Source organism: Mytilus edulis, chromosome 12, assembly GCF_963676685.1.
Source record: "Mytilus edulis chromosome 12, xbMytEdul2.2, whole genome shotgun sequence".
Classification (NCBI taxonomy): Eukaryota; Metazoa; Mollusca; class Bivalvia; order Mytilida; family Mytilidae; genus Mytilus; species Mytilus edulis.
In genome coordinates this window covers 27,296,454-27,322,239 of record NC_092355.1, presented here as the reverse complement: position 1 = coordinate 27,322,239, position 25,786 = coordinate 27,296,454, and the positions used below count along the sequence as shown (strand labels likewise).

General features: G+C 33.1%; 2 protein-coding genes and 1 long non-coding RNA gene across 3 annotated transcripts; 1 reads left to right on the top strand and 2 right to left on the bottom strand.

Annotated features, from left to right (window-relative positions):
- Nucleotides 1-5,562: 5,562 nt before the first annotated feature.
- On the bottom strand, nucleotides 5,563-12,831 carry LOC139499443 (uncharacterized). The gene is made up of 5 exons (XR_011658191.1): nucleotides 12,511-12,831; nucleotides 11,466-11,614; nucleotides 9,742-9,838; nucleotides 7,123-7,287; nucleotides 5,563-5,883 (listed from the first exon to the last, which is right to left on the bottom strand). It is a non-coding gene; the product is annotated as an uncharacterized lncRNA (long non-coding RNA).
- Nucleotides 12,832-17,921: 5,090 nt separating this feature from the next.
- Nucleotides 17,922-23,147, bottom strand: LOC139499440 (uncharacterized). The gene is made up of 2 exons (XM_071288119.1): nucleotides 23,083-23,147; nucleotides 17,922-19,250 (listed from the first exon to the last, which is right to left on the bottom strand). The coding sequence occupies exon 2, from the start codon at nucleotides 19,241-19,243 to the stop codon at nucleotides 17,954-17,956; it is 1,290 nt and encodes a 429-aa protein (XP_071144220.1). The 5' UTR covers nucleotides 19,244-19,250; nucleotides 23,083-23,147; the 3' UTR covers nucleotides 17,922-17,953.
- Nucleotides 23,148-24,016: 869 nt separating this feature from the next.
- On the top strand, nucleotides 24,017-25,786 carry LOC139497547 (uncharacterized protein DDB_G0283357-like). Its single transcript, XM_071285775.1, has one exon. It carries the CDS (start codon nucleotides 24,017-24,019, stop codon nucleotides 25,784-25,786), a length of 1,770 nt encoding a protein of 589 aa, XP_071141876.1.

Below are 25,786 nucleotides of genomic sequence, written 5' to 3'. Positions count from 1 at the left end.
ACTGACATTTAGACACCCAATATACATGTTAAGACATGAAAAAGAACATGTGATCGAACAGTTTATTGAAGGCTAACAACATAAAAGCACGTCAATAAAAACTGTACGAAATATAACTATTCTAGATAAATTTCTGAAAGTCAAAAGATTTACCGTCATCATGAATACTCAATCTCAAATATTTAAAAAATAAGTATTTACAAATACTTTAAAACGTAAGGATCAGGATGACCAAATGAAACCTAAAATATTCTTCAATTAACTTTCCCCACGGGAAATTTAGTTTCTTAGTCATTTTTTCATTTATGCTCGGGGAACTTTTCGAAAAATAAAGCATTGTTCATGTCAGTACCGAAACTCTGATTAATAATGTAACTTTCCGGGGTTTTCTTGGCAGGATATATACCCGTTGTTACTTTTGTGGGCCTCCGGTGAAGAAAGTAATAATAAAAATCATAATGGAAGTTCATAAATTGTATTATTTCTATTTAAACAATACATCAAACATTTTGTCAAATACAGTGGTTCATGAAACAAAATACGTTAATAATTATATACAATAAGCAATACGGCAAGATGCATTACTTGAACCAAGTTTAATAAAACATTTCTTTTCACGCTCGGTGCAAGAAAATCTACTTGGAACACGGCATTCTAATACTTTGCATACTTGGTGCAGGATAATCTACTTGGGACACTGCCTTATAAATTTCTGCATACTTGGTGCAGGAAAATCTTCTTGGCGCACTGCATTCAAATAATTAGCATACTCGGTGCATCGTTAGCGATTTACCCGAGCAAACAGTACGTCAGCATTTTTATATGATGATTTGGTTAATAATCAAGTCTATCAAATATTGTCACCAAGCAATTTTACTTGGTGCAGCAAATTATAGTTTAAGAGAAACTGTTAACTGCGTGGAGGTTTTTGGAGAGAATCGAAGCTCTCTATGGGAACATGCGTTCCGTATTTTATACATAATCGCCGTTACGTCGTTAAGTTATTCATAAACGAGAACAGGAACACGTAACGTTACATTTTGCGCGTTAATACTGAAACTAAGTATAAAAAAATACAAATGAACAATTATACACATAAATAAAGTAGATATGTAGATTTAAAGAAGTCAGTATATAATGTAAGGTTCATGTAAGCTATTTCTTCTGTAAAATACGAATCAGAACACAACAACGGACATCTGCGTGTATCAAGTGTGGAACGGAGAACACAGTAAAAATATCAGCTTTCAAATCACCGGGGCGTAACACTAACCAAACTGTGTAAAATAAATAAAAAGATAAAGAAATGTTTCCTCAATAGTTTAATGATTTTCTTACGTGTTAAAAAGTTAATCATGACGTGCATTGAGTTTTATCTCACACATTTCAAATGTCCAAAATACCACAAAACATTATATATTTTGTTTACAATCTAATATATCGATAATCGTATCGTATTTCAACAGCATGAAACATACATATTCAAACATGGATAATATGATTTTTGTTATCTTAAAAGTAACGTTTGAAAAGCTTGATTTTCATAAAGTGTATGGCATCAAACTGTATTAATTGCTTACGACTAATAATGAACTTAATGTCAAGGTTAACAATCAATTAATATCTTTAAAACTTTTAATACTCTTCTAACAAGACTGATCGTAGATGATTTTTGAGTTTTTATTCACTTTATTGCCACTGAATTAGTAATCCTTTCGATGTAAAGAAATAATACCAAAGCATTAACGTATGATCATATGAAACCTCGGTGATTCATCAATCAGTAGTGATTGCTATCGAATAAAAAAAAATTATATGAATTGTGTGTGTTTAAAACGCTTTTACATGATTTACTATTTAAGGAACGTAAAAATTAATTTTTAAAAAATGGTCTCAACGCTACCAGAGACTGCTTGCAGCAACTAGTATCTGATTGGAAAGTTAATATTTCTTTAGTATATTGATTTCCCATTTCGCCTTAAAACTTGAAATAAAAACAGTTTTACTGACCCCCTTTTCAATATAGATAATTGGGATTTATAATTCAACCGTTCTGTTCTAGATTTTATATGCTATGTCTTATAACAAGTGTTGTTTAAATTCAAAAGAGAAAAGTTCTATCATATGCTACAGATAATAATGCACATTACAGTTTGCAAAATTGGTTTTCAAATTTATCATGCACTTTTTCTGAATATTTGTTAACTCAAAGTTTGATAATAGAAATCATCTCTAGCGGAATGGTTTATCAGCATACAAGCACACATTGGTTAATGTTTCTATCATTGTACATACATGACATATTAATAAAACTCTTCACCTGAAACTTTTTTCGGTGAATTAACTAATGAGAGGACATCAACCTTATAGCTGAGCGCAAAATCAAAAGATCATAATAGCTTCTTTATATTCATCCGAAGAAGCTCCTGTAGGATTTCATCTTCATATCAATAAGGTAGTAATACACAGTTAGAAAAAAAACTAATAAAGGGAAATTTCAATCCACTTGAGTGATACCTTTCCAGAGACCATAGACATTTATCTTTTAAGTGGTCAAAAACACTACAATAATTGCTGGACGTATGGGCGGTACGGATGTGAAAATACGGACTGTTAAACAGAAAAATTGCATATGAAACATGCAAAAAAACAATCTTGATGTTTATATAACTATATTATTGTTCAGCTTTCTAAAAATCTTTTTTAGTGTAAACAGTTTCAAAAGGGAAATACGTGTGTAATGGATAGAAAATTTTAATCTCTTAATATCATTGAAAGACAAATAAGACATAAACTGTATTGCCTCTTACAGATCTATGTGATTTAAAGTATCCCAATAGGATCTACATCCCCCTATAGAAGGTTGTTTCAGAACTACTATGAAGACCTGCTTTGATTGCTGATACAATTGATTTTTATAATTAAGGAAGAGGTTTCGCTGTACAAGCCAAGCAACATACTTTCGTTTGTTTAAACACTTAATATGTAATTAATGTATCCAATACAGTAAAGAAAGATCCAATTCTTTATCTTTGTTTGAATTTCCAAAGGAACATATAACATACCTATGATTATTCTGAATTTCTTGCAAAGAAAGTGTCTTAGTGTTAAATGTCATGTTTCCAAGTGAATTGTCAATGACTAATTCATTAAGCAAGCAGTTTATGTCATGTGATCTACTCACAAACCAGATGTTGTTTGGGGTTTTATCTGCGGGGAACAACAACATATTTATCATTGAGGTAGAACAGGTGCATGCATAGCAACATTTGAATTTTGAAGGATTGATATACAATTTGTCTTCATGGACCCCTTTACTTTTTTAGCACTAATTTGTATCTGACGACCTTACAGACTTAAACCATTTGGTAAGAGTGCCTACGTTTTTTTCACGTTTAGCTCATTGTCTTGCATAATCCTCGACTGAATACATCCGTATTTTGAAATGTGCTTCCAACTGCTGGATTTAGACGCACGATATTATGGGCCTTAAAAGATAACACAATGGTATTAACAATGTTCAGCTCACCAGTAATAATGTGACCAGCCAGTAATGTTTCAGGGTTAACAAATTTCATGACCGAAGAAAAGTGGTGATGTCTAAATATTGAATACAAGTGTTTTTAAACCGTAATATCAAACGTTTTTTCTTTTTTTACAAGTTATCTATATACTGTTTTGTTATACGTTGTTTGTATATACGAATCAACATATAACATCTGAAAATAACAATTGCTCGAATTTCAGATGTTGTTGTTGTGAATAATAGCATGAGTAATTTCGTAATCAATGCATTTTTAGTGTAAAATTGAGAATGGAAACGGAGAACGTGCCAAAGAGACAACAACCCGACCAAAGAACAAAAAACATACTTTTCTTCAGCGTTTGATGTATTCTTAGTCCATAGTTTATAAAGGACATCATCTATTTTGCATTTTGCTCGTTGTCAAAATAATACATTATTAAGATATTAAGGTTGTGAATTGGACCTAGATAGAATCTAATATTTCTTTAAGGTTCGTGTTTGGATCCTTTTTTTAAAGACATGTATAACTCCTTACAAAATCAATTAGTTTTGTTTTCATACAGCTGATGTGTCTTTTAATTTTATCTTTTTTTTCATTTAAAAGCAAGTTATCAATGAGTCAAGACCAAAATAATTGAAAGTATTCATCATCTTTTCATACATCATCAGACCAAATTTAAAAATAATATTAATCATTGTTAATACCATGTTGATGTTTTGCAAACCTCCAGTGTATTTTTAACGAGAACATATAAATGGCAAATCTAATTGGTGGTTTTGCTGTTTATATTGCCACTTGTAACTTGTAACTACAATCCCCTTCCCTTTCATGAATGTGACCTACCGAATTAGACTATTTACCGGATTTGTAAGCACATAAGCAACACGACGGGTGCCACATGTGGAGCAGGATCTGCTTACCCTTCCGGAGCACCTGAGATCACCCCTAGTTTTTGGTGGGGTTCGTGTTGTTTATTCTTTAGTTTTCTATGTTGTGTCATGTGTACTATTGTTTTTCTGTTTGTCTTTTTCATTTTTAACCATGGCGTTGTCAGTTTGTTTTAGATTTATGAGTTTGACTGTCCCTTTGGTATCTTTCGTCCCTCTTTTGAAAGAGGTTGCTTTGCTGTTTTGCCTTGAACGTGTTAGAACAGATCATTACGGATACATATTGTTGTTTTGTTTTTTGTATTATTCAGTGTACGTGTGACCTTCTTCTTACACGAGACTTGACATATATTACCTATGTTGACAAGTCGTTATGGCGGATTCATGCATTCCACTTAACCAAGTGGACCCACACAATTGAACGGAAAATCTGTTAATCCAGTGTAAGAGGAGGTATGCATCTCTAACTATATAATTGACAAGAGGTTTATATTGCGTTGTTGATCACATACGATAAAATATCATTAGCAGAAGCTTGATTTATGGATTGATATCTCTTGAAGAAACTGAGACAACTATTTGATAAGGACTTATATCATTTATTACTGTTTTGGATTTTACTTGTGTTTTTTTCTTACATCTTTAACGTAATAATACAGTGAAGTGCTGTTTTTCACAGCATCAGTTTTTAATATGTGATTTAATATAGAATTGGTAAGTCCATTTATTGTAATCTAAGTGTGGTTGGTTATGATCAAGGTAGGTCAATCTCATCAATGTTACTGATCTCAGGAAACAAACTTTGTCAGAGGTACATTTTTGTAGTTATATGTCACGTCTGAATGCTTTATTGTTTTATTGTTGTTGTTTATTTTGTTTGTTTTGATTTTTTAGCATAAAGATAATTTGTTTCTGTAAGACGTTTCTTTATCGTATTTAATTTAATTATAGACTCAAGGTTATTTTGAGCATACCATATGGTATTGATACCTTCCTATTGTTTTGCCTCCTAAGTTGTTAGATTCATTTTGTCGTGATATTGCTACATCATTTACGTTCACCTATCTTATTGTATTGCTATGAAGTTATATTTTATTTCATACATGTTGTAACTCGAATTAAGTGTTCTTCACAAAAATAAATATAAATTTGCATTAATCTTTATTTAGAAAGTAAACTCTAAAGACTACATAATACAGATTTGTTTAAGCTTTGAATTCAGCTTGTTGTGTTTTACATGTAATTCCATTATTTCAATTTTCGTAACATCATTACTGACGTTTGGGCTGAGTGTACGCTCAAAGAACGCCAATGCAGTTTGCTGAGGAATATCCTGTTAAGACAACTAGCGCCGAAATGGTTATGCCACCATGCTCCATACGGTCTCGCATTATCAGCACCACTATCTAGATCATTATCCTTGTCTATCGTAGAAAACTTCATTCCATTATGGATACCCATACTATCACCTATATCAAGGATAAACATATTATGATTTCTCATCAATTCTGATATATCCGTATTATAGCCATACTATCACCTATAGCAAGGATAAACAACATACTACGAATCAATTCTGATAAAAACTTAATTGCCGTTCAGGTGAAGCAATAACGAATAGTATTAACATCGTCGTGAAGTTTATATCCCCTATCTGTACATTTTGTTTATTTTTAACTCTCATTTAATCAACCTGCGTACTATTGTTTGTCAAATATTTCTTTAGAGAGACGTATTGGAGGGGGGAACAAATTGATAACGTTATTCACCTCGAGCTTATAATTTTTTTTGTTATTCCTCAAAACAATTATACGGATAAATTTATATCGTTATTTTACAGTCATCAGTTGTAGCATTTAAACATCTACGCTAACAATGCGTGTCTATAATTTACACTAAAATTATTGTATATGTGTCAAATTTTAGTTATGTCAAGAATTCGAACATTATCGAAACATGATTTTCGAAAAAACGTAAAATAACAAAAATTCTGAACACCAAGGGACGTTCAAGTCCTTCATAAAATTGCAAAATCAAAAGCGCAAATACATCTTATGAATAGAAAACAACTGTCATATTTCTGACTTGATACAGGCATTACATTATGAAAAAAATGATGGATCAAATCTGGTTTTATTGCTAGCTAAACCTCTCAATTGTATGAAATCCATTGTATTGACAAAGATGTGTGAGCAAAACAAAACATACATATAAAGGTAACGTAAAAAAACGTAGAGAAGTGGGTACAGCAGTCAACATTTTAATACTTTCTAACTTACTAACAAATAATATTTTCAACAAAGAAACACAAATAACTAAAAATTGAGGAATAGCAGTCAACGTTGTAATATTATCTTTACCAAAATAAAAATAAATAACTGTTTTAACAAAGAAACACAAATTGCAATTAAAATAACCTGTTAATCATTTCTAATCAATGTAATGTGTTATTCCATCATTTTTTGTTTTTGTACTTTTGAATATGGTTGGTGTTATTAGGTGTAAAGGATGCTCTTAAACTTTAATATAGAAACATCATCGTCTAAACATTTAACAAAAGTTACCTTTTATCTTGTACCAGATCAGAAAAAGTGGGTTTGTTTGAAAGTTCTGACGATTTCAAGGTCTGGTGATTTATAGATTTATTCAAAAATTCTATAATACATTTTACTGCGTAGGTAGTAAGTACTTTGAGAGCATTTTATTACCTGCAGTTCCACTAAAATCCCCAACAGTAAGTTTGTACTTAGACGCTGCATCTCCAACAACAAATGTTTTATACACAGCATACTTCTTTTTGTTCGACGGGTTCCTCAGATCTTTTATCAGTTCATATTTACCACTTGATGTCAGACTGTGAATGTGTTTGTTTCCTTTCAATATATATGGGGAAGAAGCGTGACAACAAAACATATATAACAAAATAAAAGGCATGGAAAGACTAGAATGTTTACAGCGGTACATTCTACAATGCAGAGCAAAATTTTAACCGAAAATATTAATTGACATCACTTTTATTTTTGAGAATTTCGTGTGAACTTGTAGATCTGCCTAGGCCTGAAAGATGTACTCAGGTCAGATTTGGGGATTTTTGTCAGAATGTTCAGACTCCTTGTGTTTTTGCCTACGATATTTTCAATATTTCGCCTCATATCACCCACTTTTCTTTTCACATTAGACATCAATAACTTGGTCAAGATTCTTAATTCATTTCCCATAGGCGGTAATGATAACATTTCCCTCTGTTGCTGAGTCAATATCGTTTTCTTGAATATGTATGATGGCTCATATCGCAGCTGAGACATTTATACATGTGTGGTCACACTCGGACTGTTCTTGAACTGAATTTTAAATGTACGTATTGTTATGGGTTTACTTTTCTACATTGGCTAGAGGTATAGGGGGAGGGTTGAGATCTCATAAACATGTTTAACCCGCCGCATGTTTGCGCCTGTCCCACGTCAGGAGCCTCTGGCCTTTGTTAATCTTGTATTATTTTAATTTTAGTTTCTTGTGTACAATTTGGAAACTAGTACGGCGTTCATTATCACTGAACTAGTATATATTTGTTTAGGGGCCAGCTGAGGGACGCCTCCGGGTGCGGGAATTTCTCGCTACATTGAAGACCTTTTGGTGACCTTCTGCTGTTGTTTTTTTTCTATGGTCGGGTTATTGTCTCTTTGACACATTCCCCATTTCCATTCTCAAATTTATTAAATGTTCTGGGTGGCAAGTGAGATTATTTTTTTTTTCACAAATTGCCGGACACCGAAGGATGGTAAAAATGCCACTCTACTCATGAAATAATCCCAAAACTTTGATAAAAAAATTCAATAAAATCTACATATTTCTTTTCTCATCACATCAGCTCTATAAAACAGTTTTTATAGTTTAATTGTGTTCATTTTTATGAAACAAAAGACCATATTTTGTGCTCGACCAGTAAAGTCGAGCACTTATTTTTCCTAACTACGACGCCACGTAACCTCGACAGCACTTAACTTTACTCGACTTTGGTCTCGACCTTACAAATAAGTCTGATTCAGTACTTGATAATCTTGGTATAGTCTGAAATGGCTGAGATAGCTGTAAAGTTTCATGAAAATCCAAGTTGATTTGAAAAAGTTATAGAAATAGTTAAAGGAGACTATCTAAATTTAATCAAAACTGAAAATTCTAGCTTTTTTTTTACCTATTTATTAACTCTTTATTCAACAATGAATCAAAATACTAAATAACTTCAAATTTTGTAAGATCAATATATAATTCAGTTAGATGGCCTGACTCAGACCATTCCAGACTAAATTTAAAGGTCAAGACTGGTCGAGACAGGTCAAGACTAGTCAAGACAGGTCAAGACTGGTCGAGACAGGTTGAGACTGGTAGAGACTGATCGAGGTTTAATCGAGACTGGTCGAGACAGGTTGAGCATTTAGCAAGACCATTACAGAATCTACCAAGATTATCTACCAAGATTATCAAGTACTGAATCAGACTTCTAGGTAAAGACCAAAGTCGAGTACAGTTAAGTACAGTTAATACTGTCGAGATTACGTCGAGTCTTATTAAGTAAAATATGTGCTCGACTTTACTGGTCAAGCACAAAATATGGTCTTTTCAGACTCTGAGCTGTTTGTAGTGTTATGGATAATAACCCAACTTATAAAAGGGTCATTACCAATATTTAAACAAATTTTAGATTCTTTTTTGCGATGTGTTTCCTACAAATGTAAATAATGCAAATGCTTAATAAAAGATAAAAGTCCGAGCAAGCCTTTTCCAGCCATTTTTTTCAAATCAAATATCTCAAAAAGAAGTTCAATACCTATCAATATTTTTGCTTATTTGTATCCTTATCTAATGCTCCTTTGACTTATAGTATCAGATAAATAAACTCATCATAGATACCGGGACTAAATTTTGTTATACGCCAGACGCGCGTTTCGTCTACAAAAAACTCATCAGTGACGCTCGAATCCAAAAACGTTATAAAGGCCAAAAAAAAGTACGAAGTTGAAGAGCATTGAGGACCAAAATTCCTAAAAGTTTTACCAAATACAGCTAAGGTAATCTATGCCTGAGGTAGAAAAGCCTTAGTATTTCAAAAATTCAAAATTTTGCGAACAGTAAATTTATTAATATAACCATATCAATGATAATTCATGTCAGCACACAAAAGTGCTGACTACTGGACTGGTGATACCCTCGGGGACATAAATCTCCACCAGAAGTTGCATCGACCCAGTTTTGAACTCTAGATTTTTTTTTCAGATCACCTTTTTATTCCTTAATTAAGAAAGCATGCGAGTTTGACATCTTTTACTTACCAAACCAGTATTCATCATCAACAATTCCAAATCCGTTTTCATAATCTATCCATGGTCTCTGGAATTGAAACCATCCATCTATTCATCTCTGGATAATCTAGAAATTTTTTTACCAAAATGGTTAACCAATTTAAAAGAAAAAAATCATATATTCTGACAGAAGTGTTATTCAATTTATCAATTTTGTGAGATGCTTTTCTTCGGAGGGATATATATTCAATTGACAATCAAGAGTAAGCAGAGGGTGCAAATTCATTTGTGCGTAATGTGCGTTATCTTAAAGTGTTTATTTTATCGTTTACTTGTTTTTGATATTATATAGACTAACAACTTTTGATATCAAAATTACTTTTTTTTAATTGGTTTAAGCATTTATATATATATACATGCATCACTTTAAGAACATCCTGCTTTTCACAGGCAACAGTTCATTTTGTCCGATATTAAATCAATTTACAATTGGCAAAGGGAATCAACTTTGTTAAAGTGTGTATTACCAAAATTGAAATGGTAATTGACAAATAGACTAATGCATTAAAAATAATTTAAAACACTGTGATTAATTACGCTCTGGACAATACATTTGGAATTGTACATGCATGAAATGTTTTACAGGATTCAAACTAAAAAAAAAGTCTATATAGATAATACGAAATGAGTATGGTCAGCTTTGTTTTGATATATTTGAATGACTCTCGCGATGTGCATTGGAATAAAGTATCAAATGATTATTAATCAAAATAACAGCTGAACAGTATATTTATATATTAATTACACCTTATGTAAGAATCCTAGATTTTTGATTGGTTGATGGCCAGTGTATTTTTCACCAATTTACTATTATAAAATGAATGTCGTTCATTTGTTAACGCCGCCGGGGTATTTGCGAAAAGGATATGTCTATTTTACCCTCTCTGCCGTGGTATTTGCAAAAAAATACTCTTTCCGACTGGACGCTTGTAACGTATTAACGATCATCAATGCGTTTTTGAACATTAACATTCGGTGTAATTAAACAGATATAGCATGTTCTTCAGGGGTATTTGCAAAAAATACCAGTTTTGAGAATGAATTTCCCTCGCCTTACGGCTCGTGAAATTTAACATTCTCTCGACTGGTATTTTTCGCAAATACCCCTCCTTAACATGATATATCTGTTTAGTATATTATGTAAAACATTTTTAGACGATTTAAATTAAAGTGTATATCTGAGCTCATTTACACTTACTTGTTTAATGATTGTGCACGATTTCATAATGCATTTCTACATAAGAAAATTCCTGTCCAAGTCAGGAATATGACAGTTGTTATCCATTCATTTAATGTGTTTGAGCTTTTGATTTTGCAATTTGATTGGGGATTTTCTTTTTTTTTTTTTTTTTCCTCGGAGTTCAGTATTTTTGTTATTTTACTTTTTGATAACTCAGATTGTACAATACACTCTTTCTGTTTCTGGAAAAAGGTTCGTTCTTCATCCTAGAGACCAGAATGGGCATTCAAATTATATCTTAAACATTTTGAAGCATTACACCAAAAGGAGAATTAGAAAATATCCAAAATAGTCTTCGGTTAGCCTGTTCTCCTGGAGTGAACAACGTTAACTAGTACGAGTATGTTTAGTATAGTATTTTATTACAGAAAATAAAATCAATGTTAGTACGATAAACGCAATATTAATATCATGTTTATAAATTACTAAAAATTTATAGTTATATTCAACTTACTGTCCATCCGAATCCATCTGTTTCCATCACACAATAGACTCTCTCTGCCTTTTCGTCTGCGGGAAATAGTATGTGCACACTAGAGGTCGCTTCAAGGTTCTGATTGTTTACCGTAGTGCAGTCATTAGCATATTGCAGGTTTCTTTTTTCTAAAAAAAAAAAGATAGTTCATAATACAAAAACTTAACATGTTTAATTAAAATATTTGACGGTTTGTACCAACTTGCAAAACAACGAATATTTACGGACTTGCTGAATTAGCTCTATATAGGAATTGAGAAACAAAATTGAGTAAAGAAAGAAAATATAAACTTAAACATGTTAAAGCTTTATATACTATAATACCGAACGAACTCTTCAACATATGTATATTTAACGATTGTGAGATGTCCAAGCTGTTTTAGTTTTGGCAATTTCAATAATGATTTGATGAAAGTAGGCATTTCATATGCCAATATAAAAAGTACCACAATACCAAGGAGGCATTTAGATCTATACTTAATAAGAAAATGCAACACCCTGGTTAAAAGAAAACAAACAAACAGACGCAGTGACAGACAACAGACAACAAAACATTACCCAAAATATTAAAGATGAACGGGGAAAAACAGCTTTGCTCGGGTTGTAGAAAAATGTGAGCAGTTTTGTATCTTTACCTCTTCTAGTGACACCCGTCAAAATATAATCTCTAGTTTTTTATTGGTACTAACCTGATATGTATGATATTAAATCTCTTCTTATCAGCAACTGATAATGACGTATACTAGTTTAAGCACACTCATTCCATCTCTGATCAATCTGAATACTTTGCCAAGAATATTACTTTATTTGTATTTTTCATTCCTGTGATAATCCAAATAGGGAAAAAGCAATAACAGCGGATTTTGTTATCTCAAAAGAATTTTTTTATATTAATAATATTTCAACAGTCTAGGCTTTTACGGTGAGTATAAAAACCTCAATTAATTTTGCCAACACCAGATTCAAGTATGTGTGGGTTTTGCTTATTACTGAATAAATCTAAATATGATAATTTCGTATTTACCTTCATAACCATGATTACTGAGAGGATGGAACAGCTTCTCCTATCCTTGCTCCTTCAAAATATCATTCATTTCCTGCAGAGTTATGTTTCTGATCAAGTCTATTGTCGAGTCCTCTTTTAACGATATCTTAAGAACACCTTGCATTTTTTCCTGCACAGAATTTCGAATCAGGTTCCTCATAAGCGTTTTTATGTAAACTTTTAATTTCCGGTTAATAGTATTGATATCTAGCATAGCAACCCGTGGTGCTCCTTTGTCACTTATCAAAAGTAAATACAATGGATCTTCACTACCTATATCTTTAGTGTTTGATGATAATGCTGTTATGCATTATGCCAAGTGAGTTTCGAAATATTTTTCTTTCTATGCGTTAATGTTAACGTTTAATGGAATATCTAACGACTGCACTACCTCCACTTGATATATTTTATATTCAAACAGAATCTGCACAAGATTATATCTTAACACTATGAACAAACAAAAAAACATCTATCTTCGAATTCACAGTTTATTTCGTTACCTAAGAATAAACAAATCATGGCTGTTTATCATGTAAATATAGAACTGTTTTCAATCTTGCCTTGTTTTTGTTTTGTAATATCAATCTTTATGAAAGAGGTGAATTGTTGCATCATATCGTTACTGTCAAAAGCAAATTAAATTGCGCGTGTGTTAAATACTTAATGATTTAATTGCAATGTGTCAGCTGCTAATGCGTCCAGGGTCAAATATTTCATGAACATTCAGAATACATCAAATATAAATTTTCAATTTGTTTGTAAGGTATGTGAATCGACAAGTATATAAAGTTGGTAATTGTGTGGTTCGCACAGAAAGTATTATTTTTTTTTTAATCATATACTTTGTTAGTACTTCAATGAAATTTAAAGTAATTGCAACATAATTTATTATTGCATGGCAAAACGTGTTTGAATACTTTCCATTGCATGTAATTAAAAATCTACCAAACTACACATTATTTTAAATAACTTTCAAATTTGTAAACAATTACAGGTAATTACAGTAATATGTTTACATAAGACAGGTCTGAATCATTCGTCTCAACTCGGCCGATTCCGGATAGAAGGAGAGTAGCGGATTCTACCGGGGATTGCCGAGTAAGGTCTGAATGAGTTAAAGATACATGCGTTTTCGCAATTTTGGTTCAAAGATCATGGTATTGCACTAAAACTCAGTCAGTCTAGAGACAGGTGGTCTCCAAAAGTACTATAGAGTATACCAATATAATAGCAAGCTCTAAATTTCCCAAGACGGAATAACTTATGAACAACAAGTTATGCAGACAATATGAAGAAAAAAATGATATAACTCACCATGTTATAACTTAAACCAACCATTGACGATTTTCTTCAATTTGGACAAGCTATGAACTAGGAAAATAGAAACACTCTCCCTATTTATCAGGATCCGTGAAATGACAGGTGTTAGAAATAAAAACTTCAGTACTACAATCAAAATGATTTGAATATAAAACTAAGAAGATGTGGTAGGATTTCCAATGAGACAACTCTCCACAAGTGACAAAATGACACAGAAATTAACTACTATAGGTCACCGTACGGCCTTCAACAATTACCAAAGCCCATACTGCATAGTTAAAGTTGACTTAATGCTTTCAAAAATTAGTTTGCATATTTTGCATTTTTTTTTAATATTTTTGTACGAAAACGTTTATCTTTGAGGAGTTTTATGAAAAATATTATTCAGGTCTTATACATATCCTGCGATTGACTTTTCTAATTAAAAGGATATCTATCATCCACGGCCAGATTTCGGATTTTTATATTATCTGCGATTGTATAATACAACTATTTCTAAGGTATGACAATATCTCTGATTTTTGGTGAAACAAATCTAGATATGTGTAGACATTGAAAGAGAGGCTGATAATTTACAATCTGAAAATGAACCATTCAGTCAATAATTTTAATTTATAGTAAACACTTTAAATACACGAGTAACATATTAATAAAAACATGCAGTCTTAAAAAATGTGGTTTCATCATTCGAACAAAATAAAAAAATCCCATGCTAAAATATAAATAAACGTCAAACAAAAACGAATACCCCTTAAGTGTCCATACCTTTGTTGAAGCAATGAATCTGCTCTTTCGTTATTTGTTTATTAGCAGAACGCCATTTAAGGTTTGAAAAGCTTCATCATGTAACAGAGACTTGTGTAATTGAGTCTATACATGCTACTTAGTGTTCGGTTTGTATGCACGGCTGCTTCCAAAAGGACAGTCATTGTAGAATATCATCATCTAAAATTGGAAGATTGAGTTTAGAAAGCTTATTGTACCTTCTAGCAATTGAAGAATATGAGCGACAATCTGAACGTGAATGTGTGTTGTGCTGATTTTCAGTGCTTGAAATATTATTAGGATCCAACGCCGGAACATCGCTTGTAAACCTTGCGGCATTTTTACATAGCGCTGATATGTGTACTGTAACATGTGTAATAAATTTAACTATTTGACATACTTTCAAATTTTCAAATTAAATAAATACTCATCTGAGACCCCGATTTTTGCCTCTATGCCCTCTTAATCCAAATAACAGAATAGGTACTTACACATTAACATCTTTTGCACATATTAAAAGCAAAACAGGCCAGCAAGTATGTTTTTGTATGTAGAAATAGATGAATTTCAGAATAGAAAGTGTTTTCCATATCAAATTTAATACATTGGGTAAATAAGGTAGCACACATAACCTTGGGGAATTGCATGAACCAACAAAATGAGTGATACATAAAACACATATTCTGACAAGTATGCATCCCCAGCCATGCGAATCCATTTTAAGTCAAAATCGCATGCTCGCGGATAGGATACAATCGGTGAAATTGCAGATAAGATAATTATGCTGGTAATTTTTAACATATAAGACCACGAAAACATACCGCCTGTGAATTGAGACACAAACCCATCGTAACGGTCAACCAATTCGGGACGGTGACCGTTTAAATTATGCAGTGTCGATTGCAGACGTTCTATCTCATAACTCTATTGGGACATTTCTTGTGCAAGGGGCAAAAACCTGTTAATGTAGTCCGTTAATTGTGAACGTGACAGTAACATATTAATTGAATATTAATGCACAAGCTTGAAGACCTTCTATGTCAATATCGAGAAAAAATATGAAGATATGATGCAGTCCTTTAAGTTTCTATATTGTCTATAATGTCAAACTCTTTGGAATATAGGGGATGTTAGCACTTACTAACATATAGGTAATTGAGTGGCAAAATATCGTCAATATAACTGAAAGTTTCATTACAGACTCTTTCAAGATACTTTTCCTTCTTATCTTTGAAAAGGATCTGTGTGAATTATGCCTCATGTCGGCAAAAAGGGGTGCACTATTATAAGTTATATGGTTCGCTACTGATCCCCTACAGATCCATAGAGGGTTAGTAAAATTCATAGGGGGTGAGGCCGTAGGGGGCAGTAGTTAACCGTATAACGAATTTATCGCACGCTGGAATTTTTCTGATGTATTTTCTAGAAAAAATAAACAATGAAACACAAGAGCATTAATAGATGACGTCATCATTAACAATAGACGTGACGTCATGAACCCCTATGAAATTTACTAACCCAACCCCCTATGGATACATAGGGGGTCACCACGTGACGGGGTTAAACCAACGTGATAATTTATCCGTGGTGCGATGAAAGTATATATACCAATGGCGACAGCTTGTTGAAATATCAATTCATTAATTCAACAAATATGCTGTAGATCAAAACGTCCAGCATTTGATATCAGTATCGTGGTTTGCTGTTACTAGCACTGGGTCGATGTACAATGTATTTATAAAAATATCCTTGGTGATAAGAAAGTTTTAGAAGGAACAAAAATATGTTGACCATCTGCTCTTAATACTGGTGAATGATAGTTTTTTTTAACTCTGCTGTTGACAAAATTAGCTATTTACTTTGAGAGCTGATGAAAATCCGTGATTTACTCTTAATTATGGAGTTTGTTGGTGATTTACTCTGAATGCTGGAGAATGGTATTGAGTTATTCTTCATTCTGATTAATCTAAATGCTAGTGAATGCTGGTAAACTTACTCTAAATTCTGGAAAATGTCAGTGATTTACTTTGGACGCTGGTTAAAATTTGTGATTTAATAGGAATGCTGATGAAAATTAGTGATGTACCCTGAATTCAGATAAATGTGAATGATTTACCCTTAATGCAGCAGAATTCCAATGATTCACTCTGAATGCCAGAGACAGTTAGTGATTCTCTCTGAATGCCAGTAAATATGTGGATGTTAATGATCTACTCTGAATTCTCAGGATTTTTATGAATGTCAGTGACTCATTCTGAATTCTTGTGAATGTCAGTGATTCACTCTGAATGCTTGTGAATGTCAATGATTCACTCTGAATGCAAGTGAACAAAATGTGACTTCTGGATGCTTCGTGAATGTAAGTAAGTTACTCATAATGCTGGAGAATTAAGTGATTCACCCAGAATGGTGGTAAAAATTGGAAATTTACTCTAAATGATTGAGATTAGTGATCTACCATGAATGTTGGTGAATAATAATGATTCACTCTACATACTAGCGGAAACTAGTGATTTACTAGGAATGCTGATGGAAATTAGTGTTTTAGTCTGAATGCTGGTGAACGTGAACTATACATACTAGCGAAAACTAGTGATTTACTAGGAATGCTGATGGAAATTAGTGTTTTAGTCTGAATGCTGGTGAACGTGAACTATTTACTATAAATACTGATGACTGTGAATTATAGAATATCAATAACAAACACTTACAGCTTATGTCAATGCAAAAATTGTTTCTGACTTCATTAAGTTTGATACATAAGATGACATTAGTAGATTTCAAAATGGTCTGATTTTAACATGTTCAATATATATTTTTTAAAGTTTTTAAAGGTACAAATAATTTTAAAAACGTGAAGAGTATAAAGGTGAAATCGTTCATGTTTTTATAGAATTTCACGTGATTTGAATAAAACATTAACTACACGTATAAAATATGAAATTAATCAATTAATAATTCATTGCTTTGATCGTGGACTTTGTTAGATTGCGTTTCAAACAGACAACAAGCCAATAATAATCCTAAGACAACTACTTCCCTTTTATTATCATAAAAAAAAAACAGAAAGAAATGAGTATATACTTTTTGATACCGTTAATGTTCACGCTCTATTATGCCAACTTGTATTATTTGACTGATTAAGGTAGTGACAGCGTTTTTACAGAAACGTCTTGTATTTCTGTCATCGTTTCGTTTCCCAATCTGATAGTTGACTTTGTTTGTTTATGTAATGGTGTAAAACTTTTAACTTTTTTAATAAAACGTCTTTTGAGAGAGGAAATGGCCAACAATCTAACAATATATCAATTGCATAACTTTATTGTAGAACACACGTCTATCCAAAAACGTGGATGTGATTAAATTTTTCATTTCTAAGAACGAGTCGGCTTGGTGATGCCTTATACGTTGGTGCCGCGCCATTGGCGATTACACCCCTTGCCACATAAGGCGAGCAATGATCTTTCACCTCGGCAGGGAATGTTTCAAAGGCTGAATGAGAATCTATTGGGAATAACAAGTTGTTGAAGCCTGCTGGAATATGATCCTGTACCGCGTTAACAACCGCTTTAGCTTTACTCATGTCTAAATGACGTTTCATCTTATCAACGCTTGCTATAAGAATGTTTCGGCCATGGTTCCTAAATTTTCCATATCCACCGCATATCTTATTCCAATGTTTGTCACCTCCAGTAACGTCTTTGTAGGAGATGACCATCCAGTCCCTCCAATAGTATTTGTTGGTAAGGATGTTATACATGTTATTAGCCCAGTCATGATTGTTCATTTTATTCCCTGGATGATCTAGTGCATATCTGTCAATATCAATGGTTGACTGGTCGTGATATTTTGCAGCTATTGTATAATCAGCATGACTCATTGCAGATCGAACATGGTCAAAACGAGATTTCCATTGTTGTGTGTGATAGACTACGTTTGCACTTAGACCTTTTAATTGCAAATATGCAAGTTCAAGTTCGACTGCCCTCACTAACAATTTAAGTATTCCTGAACTAAATGTTCCACATTTTCCCCGATCATACTCGGTAAATTTCATACAAGGAACTAACAACCCTTCACCGAAGACATTTCCTGCGTTCATAACTCCGTCGTAAAGTTTAATGCCACTATTCTGAAAATCACTTTCATAGTTGCTTATGAATAATGTTTTTTCTCCGTTTAGAGCATTACTTGGTGCTTGGTACATTTCTATATATTTTCGATAAACGGCGTTAATTTTTTGCTCAATATCGGAAAACTGGACCTTTACGGTACTCCAATTTATCAGCCTTTTCACATCATCAAATTTGACGTCTACTTGATCGAACCGAGTATCAATATCTTTATGGAGTTTTCGAATAGCAAGTAATTCTGGCGACGGTCCGGTGGGAATAAATGTAAAAACAAATGATAAAAATGGAGCAACTGCTCCTAGAAAAGGTACAACACTCTTTGCAACTTCTGTTAAAACATTTGGAAGTGCTTTAGAAGTTGCAATGACTTCAGCGATGCTCTTGCCAGCATTAAGACCGTTAATTATATTATCGGTGGTGGTCGATTTTTTTTCTTTTGCATCTTTAGCATGTAAACATGTTACACATAACACGAGAACCAATAGCAGCTTCATCTACACACTACAAAAGACAAAACAAATGTCCAGTTTTATAACACTATTTTTAGATAGTTAAGAAATAGTTCATTGAGGTTATTGATTTTAACACGGGTTTGGACCTTTATGCTTAATATTTTACATCGAACGATATACAAGATGCATGGATATAGATATGAATATCAAAATAAGAAGATGTGGTATATTTGCAAATGAGACAACTCTCAACCAGATACCAAATGACATAGAAGTTAACAGCTATATGACACGTTACGATCTTCAACAATGAGCAAAACCCATACCGCATAGTCACCGAACAAAGAGCCCCGAAAAGACAGATTTGACAGATTTGACAGTACTCGTAGTTACTGACAGTTAGTTCAAAGCCAATAACAACTTATAAAAAAGACATGCATATAAGACATGAAGTCTAGCTCATATAAATCAATGTACATGCCGGTTGGAAGAGGAATAAGTTGATCCCAAAGGAATGCCAAGTATCTGTTGAAAACCATGTCCAACCAAACGTAACATATGTGTTGTGCATCAAAAAAACCAAGCAACTTGTTAGTTACACAGTTCTGACCTCTTGTTTAGGTTTGGGGTTTTTTCAAAGTATAACATGTCCGTTCATAATACAAGACAGACCTTGTTAATTTTTATAAACAAAGTTTTTAATTTTATAAGGAGGAGTAAGCGAGTGAAGGGTAGAAAAACAGATCCCACCACTGCAACAAGTGTGTTACGATATTTATATTTAACTGTCTCGAGTGTAAAATGTCGTAATACACGAGTTATAGTGGTGGAATCTGTTGCTCTTATAAGATTTGCAGAAAGTTGTGTTCTTTATATGTTACATCATCATGCATGGTCACCTTTTTTATGACGTCACAATAGAAGATTCAGAAGAAACCAAGAAAATTTGCCGTCATAATTAAATTTCGACCAATCATTTGCTGAGAACAGATATTTCATTAGTGAAGAGAAATATAGATTCCATCAATTCAACCAGTGTATTACAATATTTCTCCCCTCGAGACAGTCAAATTTTAATCTTTAAAGCGCGAGGCTTGCGAGCTTTTCAAATAATTAAAATTCAGCTGTTGAGAGTGGAGAAATATCGTAATACACGAGTTGTAGTGGTGGAATCTGTTTTTCTAATGATTGTTATAAGGGATGTCAAAAGATCTCAAATTTAATACTCGAGTACTCGGTCATGATACTCGCGAGTACTCGAGTACTCGGGTAAAAACTTCAAACTTCATCTATTTCATAAACCACAAAGGTTCACTACATATATACATCAAACATTGTGTCACTGGTTTGTGGTCATATTACACATTATCATCATTGATCTCTGAATTGTTTTGACTTCAATTAAATAAAGGTTTATAAAGAATTTGCTGTTTTTCTTCTGACCTCTTCCAGACTTTATATGTATTTCAAGGTGCAGTTTATGGAAGTTAAAATATGTGTGAAATAAAAATACATACCAAAATTTGTTTATTTTAAACAATATATTTGTCCAACTTTTAATTTAGTTTGATTTATCTTTTATCATATATTATTGCAGAACTCAAACTATAATGCCTACAAATTATAACTTGATCATTAGTTATGTGTATCGCTAGTCCTATTTGTGTCAATTGAACAATGAATAACTGACCACTGTTTCAAAAATAACCTAGCTATTATCATAGCAATTATTGTTTGTGTATTCATGACCAAACCAGACCAGGCATGGTGGCCTATTTTCGTGACGTAACAATGGGAAATTCAGCAGAAACCAAGAAAATTTGTCGTCATATTTAAATTTCGACCAATCATTTGCCGAGAACAGATATTTCACTTGTGAGGAGAAATATTTTTCTCACACCGATCAAGAAATGTGAAAATAGCACAAAAATTAGAGAAATCTTTTTCTCGTCAAAATCTAGAAAGATTTTTTTCTATACATACGTGCTGCAAGGCTTTAAAACTTTTCCAGTTGCACAGGTTTGTGTCTATTGAGAGTAAAAATAGTGAAAAGAATAGTTTTTGTCAAAGTTATGAACCTTAATCTTTGCTAGGCGTCAACCAATTTTGTTGTTTTTTTCAAACCTCTCTGTGGTAGAAGTCTATATATTCGGGGTATTGGTGTGTTTTGGTGACTGAAAATAAAACATGATTATCAAGGGAGGAAGTCATTCGTATAGCTACTTTCAAATCAATTTTACACAAAACTTCTATTAATTGGTGTTCATCGCTTTTTAAGTAAGAGATGATAATAATATAGTTTAACAATGTTAAAGGTCAGCTACAAATACAGGTTCTGCAAGAATAAAACTTTAAGTAGCCAAGACAAAATTTAAACTTCTGATTATATGATAGTTTTGCAGAGCTATCTGAGAAGGGAGTGCACTGTCACATATACATGTTTCACAAGGTGCCTTTTTCAGATCTTGAAAAGCCAGGACAAGAAGAATGCTTACACTTTGTTATGTACAAAAGCGTACTTTATATCTTTCGGATGTATAAGAGAGGCGGAATATATCAAAGGGATATTTAAACTCATAAGTCGAAAATGACCTCACTATATCATGCCAAAAAAAAACTAACGGGAGAAAAACAATATTCTACCAAACACAACAAAGTAATCTAAAGACTGAGAAACACGAACTCAACACAAAAAAAAACGTTGGTGATCTCAGTTGCTCCAAGAGAGTTAGGAAATTATGCTCCACATATGAAACCCGTCGTGTTACTCATATAAAATATGTTACACGTTTTTAATATATATTAAGTAATTAGGCATCACGCAGTATCAGATTGGTAATTGACTCTATTCTAACCCTAAGACATCACTAAGTACATAAACAATATGACATAGAGTTAAATGTGTCAGATTATATAGGTTGTTTAATCAAACACTTAATTGGAATGAGGCCTTGAAAGAAGTTGACCTACATGATCTTCTAATCTACCGAGAAAATAATCGAAACTTGTATTTACCATTTTGTTTTATTTATATAAATGGCGACCATGTTGGTTTGTTTGTTATATCATAGGATGCAGCTTTAAAAATGACATCAAAAAGATTATATGATTGTGCTTCAAAGTGGTCAGAGGATATTTTTCAGTCCGAAAAAGATAAATGTAATATTTCTCGGACATAGGGCGAGTACTTTTGGAATATCTTCTGAAGACGATCACGAATAGATTGTCATTGGTTGACTGAACATGCCTGAAATTTAGATCACTCAAAACAAAGCCGAATAAAAGAGACGAAACTATAGTGGCCGGTTAAAAGCATTTCGCATTTTCGCCCTTCACATTCTATAGGGCGAAAATGAGAAATCGTGAAGTTGAAAACGCGAAAACGCAAAATCGGAAAGAAAAAATATTTCGCGTTTTCGACTTCGCTTTTTTTCCCTATAGAATATGAAGGACGAAAACGCGAAAACGCGAAATTGCCTTAACCGGCCACCATACGAAAGACATATGAATTTTATTTGATCTCCTGATAACAACATGAAAATAGTTTCAGAAAAGGTATAACTCCATGGTAATAAGATTTTACTTTTTGCCTAATTTTGGGGGAAATATGTTACATCTTCGCACCCCTTTTTACAATATTTAAAATCAAATAAATGCAGAGTGTTGCCATGGATACACCAACAAGAAAACAAATGTTTTAACTACTAGAAATCAAATATACTGATTACATACATATGCTCTTATTTGACACAAACAGTAAGCTTAATTTGTAAGAAAGCAAGGAAAAGAGGAAGGTATATTTATGATGGTATTTTTTGTTCTTACTGTATATTGCTACCTGATGTTTAACTTTCGGGCAATAGATGTAGATTTCAACTTACCTTCCACTTATTGGACGTACAACAATGTAACTGCTATCTTTTAGATAGATCTAAGGATGTAAAGGTATTGAATGTAGGCCAAAGCCATTTCATGATCAAATTGAGTTGGCATTACATAATAATTTTAAGATAAGGAGATGTAGTATGATCGCCGATGACACAAATATCCACTCTACTTCAAATGACGGAGATAAAAGCAAGTATATAGGTCACCGTACGGCTTGGAATGTCCATGAAGTAAAATTAGTGCAAGAGATCGATATCTGAATTCAAAAACTTATTTGTTTTATGTACGTATACAGAAGGCATGGAATGTCCAAGCCACGCTGTTGCTGCATAATTACGCATTAGGAATTCGAACCGCTGTACTATTATTTCTGAATTATATTATAAACAATAACAATGGAAATAGCTAGAAGAAAAAGCGATAGACTACGCACAAAAAAGGTCCTTTTTACACCCAAAAGATCATTGGCAAACAAAAGTATAAAAGCTCAAGACCATCATGTCACTTATACTATAAACAAACCAAAGGCAATTGCCAAGAAAATGGAAGCGGCCGAAAAAACATATACTCTGTAACTCCGCAATTCACAAAAGGAAATCTAGTACTAGTTTGTTCTGCTGCGGCGTATGAAGAATTTAAATATATAACTATAAACACTCTACAGACACAGGATACAAACATCAAATCCGTTGAAACAAAAGATACTAATGGGTCTGTAATCTCTGAGTCGTACACTATCTATGTAAACAATGAAAAACTTTTCGTATTGAATTTTTACAACTCAAAAGTCTGTTGAATGGCAAGCAGGAACATGTACTATCATTCACAAAATCCTATTTGATGAACATACTAGAATTACTAGATAGAAATGCAAATTTTACCTCAATTAATTCCATGATACGACAAAGCTGTAAACAATATCTTGACATGGAAAATATGAAATCACAAAAGGCTGTATCTAAAAACAAAACAAGCATAGACAGTTCTTCAATACAATCAAAAGAAGGCCGACTAACTCCGCAACAGGAAGAATTAGGCAATAAGGAACAGATATATTCTAACATGGCAATAAACCCATGTATCACAAACTCTACTCTGCCAACCTGTCCAATATGCAATAAAAGGTGTACTAACAATTGTAAATCTGTGGGTTGTGACTCTTGCGACCAATGGTTTCATTACGAATGTGAGAATTTAAGTGCGGTAGATATTAAGATCATTGAAGAAAATAGGGATGACAATTATATCTGTAGGACTTGTAAAATTCAGTTAAATGCCTTGAACGATAAGTCAGACATTCACAATGAGTCTCAAAGCAATCTTGATTCACCAACCAATGTGAGGCCAGCAAACTATAATGTACCAAGCCCACAAAACACACCGTTGCAAATTATATCAGCAACAACAACAGAAAATTGTAAAAGAAACAATGACAATGGCAGCTCTGCTATGCAGCATCCCAAAATCATGGTGCCCGGCATGAGTAAAACTCCAACAATTCAAAACTCTGGAAATAATGTTAATTACGCCAAACCTAAAAGATTACAACTACAGGCAACCAAAAAACATGGCACAAATACAACAAATACAGACAACGTTGGCACAACCAATGGGCAACACATAGGGAATGATAGACCTATTCACCAAAATAATTCCAATAGTTCGCCAACTATAAACAATGCTCTGTACCAAACCGAAATTAATCAATTGAAATGTAAATTGGAGGCCAAAGACAAAATTATTAAATCTAAAGAAAACAAAATCTGCAAACTGGACTCTGAAAATACAACGCTCAAAAAGCAAATAGCCACAAACAGGTCATTTACCATCAATTTAGAACAAGAAAAAAAGGACATAGAACACTCTTTGGTAATAGCAAGAAAGAGAATTGAACAACTTGAAGGTATCAACGGAAAATCACATGAATCAAGTCACACAAGTCCAACAAACGTTACATCTGACTCAAACTCCACAATGAATGAAATGAAAACATGGTTTCTGGAACAAAAAGTGCGTCAAATAGAGCTAGACATGCATAAGCATGACACGAAAATAATGTACATGAATGAAAAAATACACAACACAAATAACACCAGAAAGGAAGAAAATCATCACGCTCCAAAAGAAGCCAGAAAACGTACTTTTCAATCAAACAGTAGCCAAAACCACACTAACAATTTCCCAGATGATGCAACAGATCTATGTACCAGACTGGACGACCTGATAGTCAACATGCGAGGAGACGAAACTAACTTTATTAATGATGATAGGGCCAATAGCTTCAATGAAAATGAAATAAATCAGGACCATTTTTTAAAAACTCCCATTCCAAGGAAGGTACGGCTAAAGGAAGCAGAACAAATCCAACCCCAAGTCAGAAACTTCAAAAACAAACACATTCGATCACAGACTTGCAATTGGAAGAGATCAAACAAGCAGAGATATCAGAATCATAGAAAACCGGCGAAGGAAACAACATCATCCAACAAACAAACGTGCAGCCAGCAACCGAACAGATATCAGCAAATAATACCACAGCATCAGATCCAGCCCCACCCGCATGCCCAACCAATACCACAACAACACTGGATACATCATCCAACAGCAATCCAGTCACATCCTCATCACCAGATGCAACATCAATTCCAACTGCAAAATCCGTACGTCAATCCAACAAATGCACCATATCACTTCTAA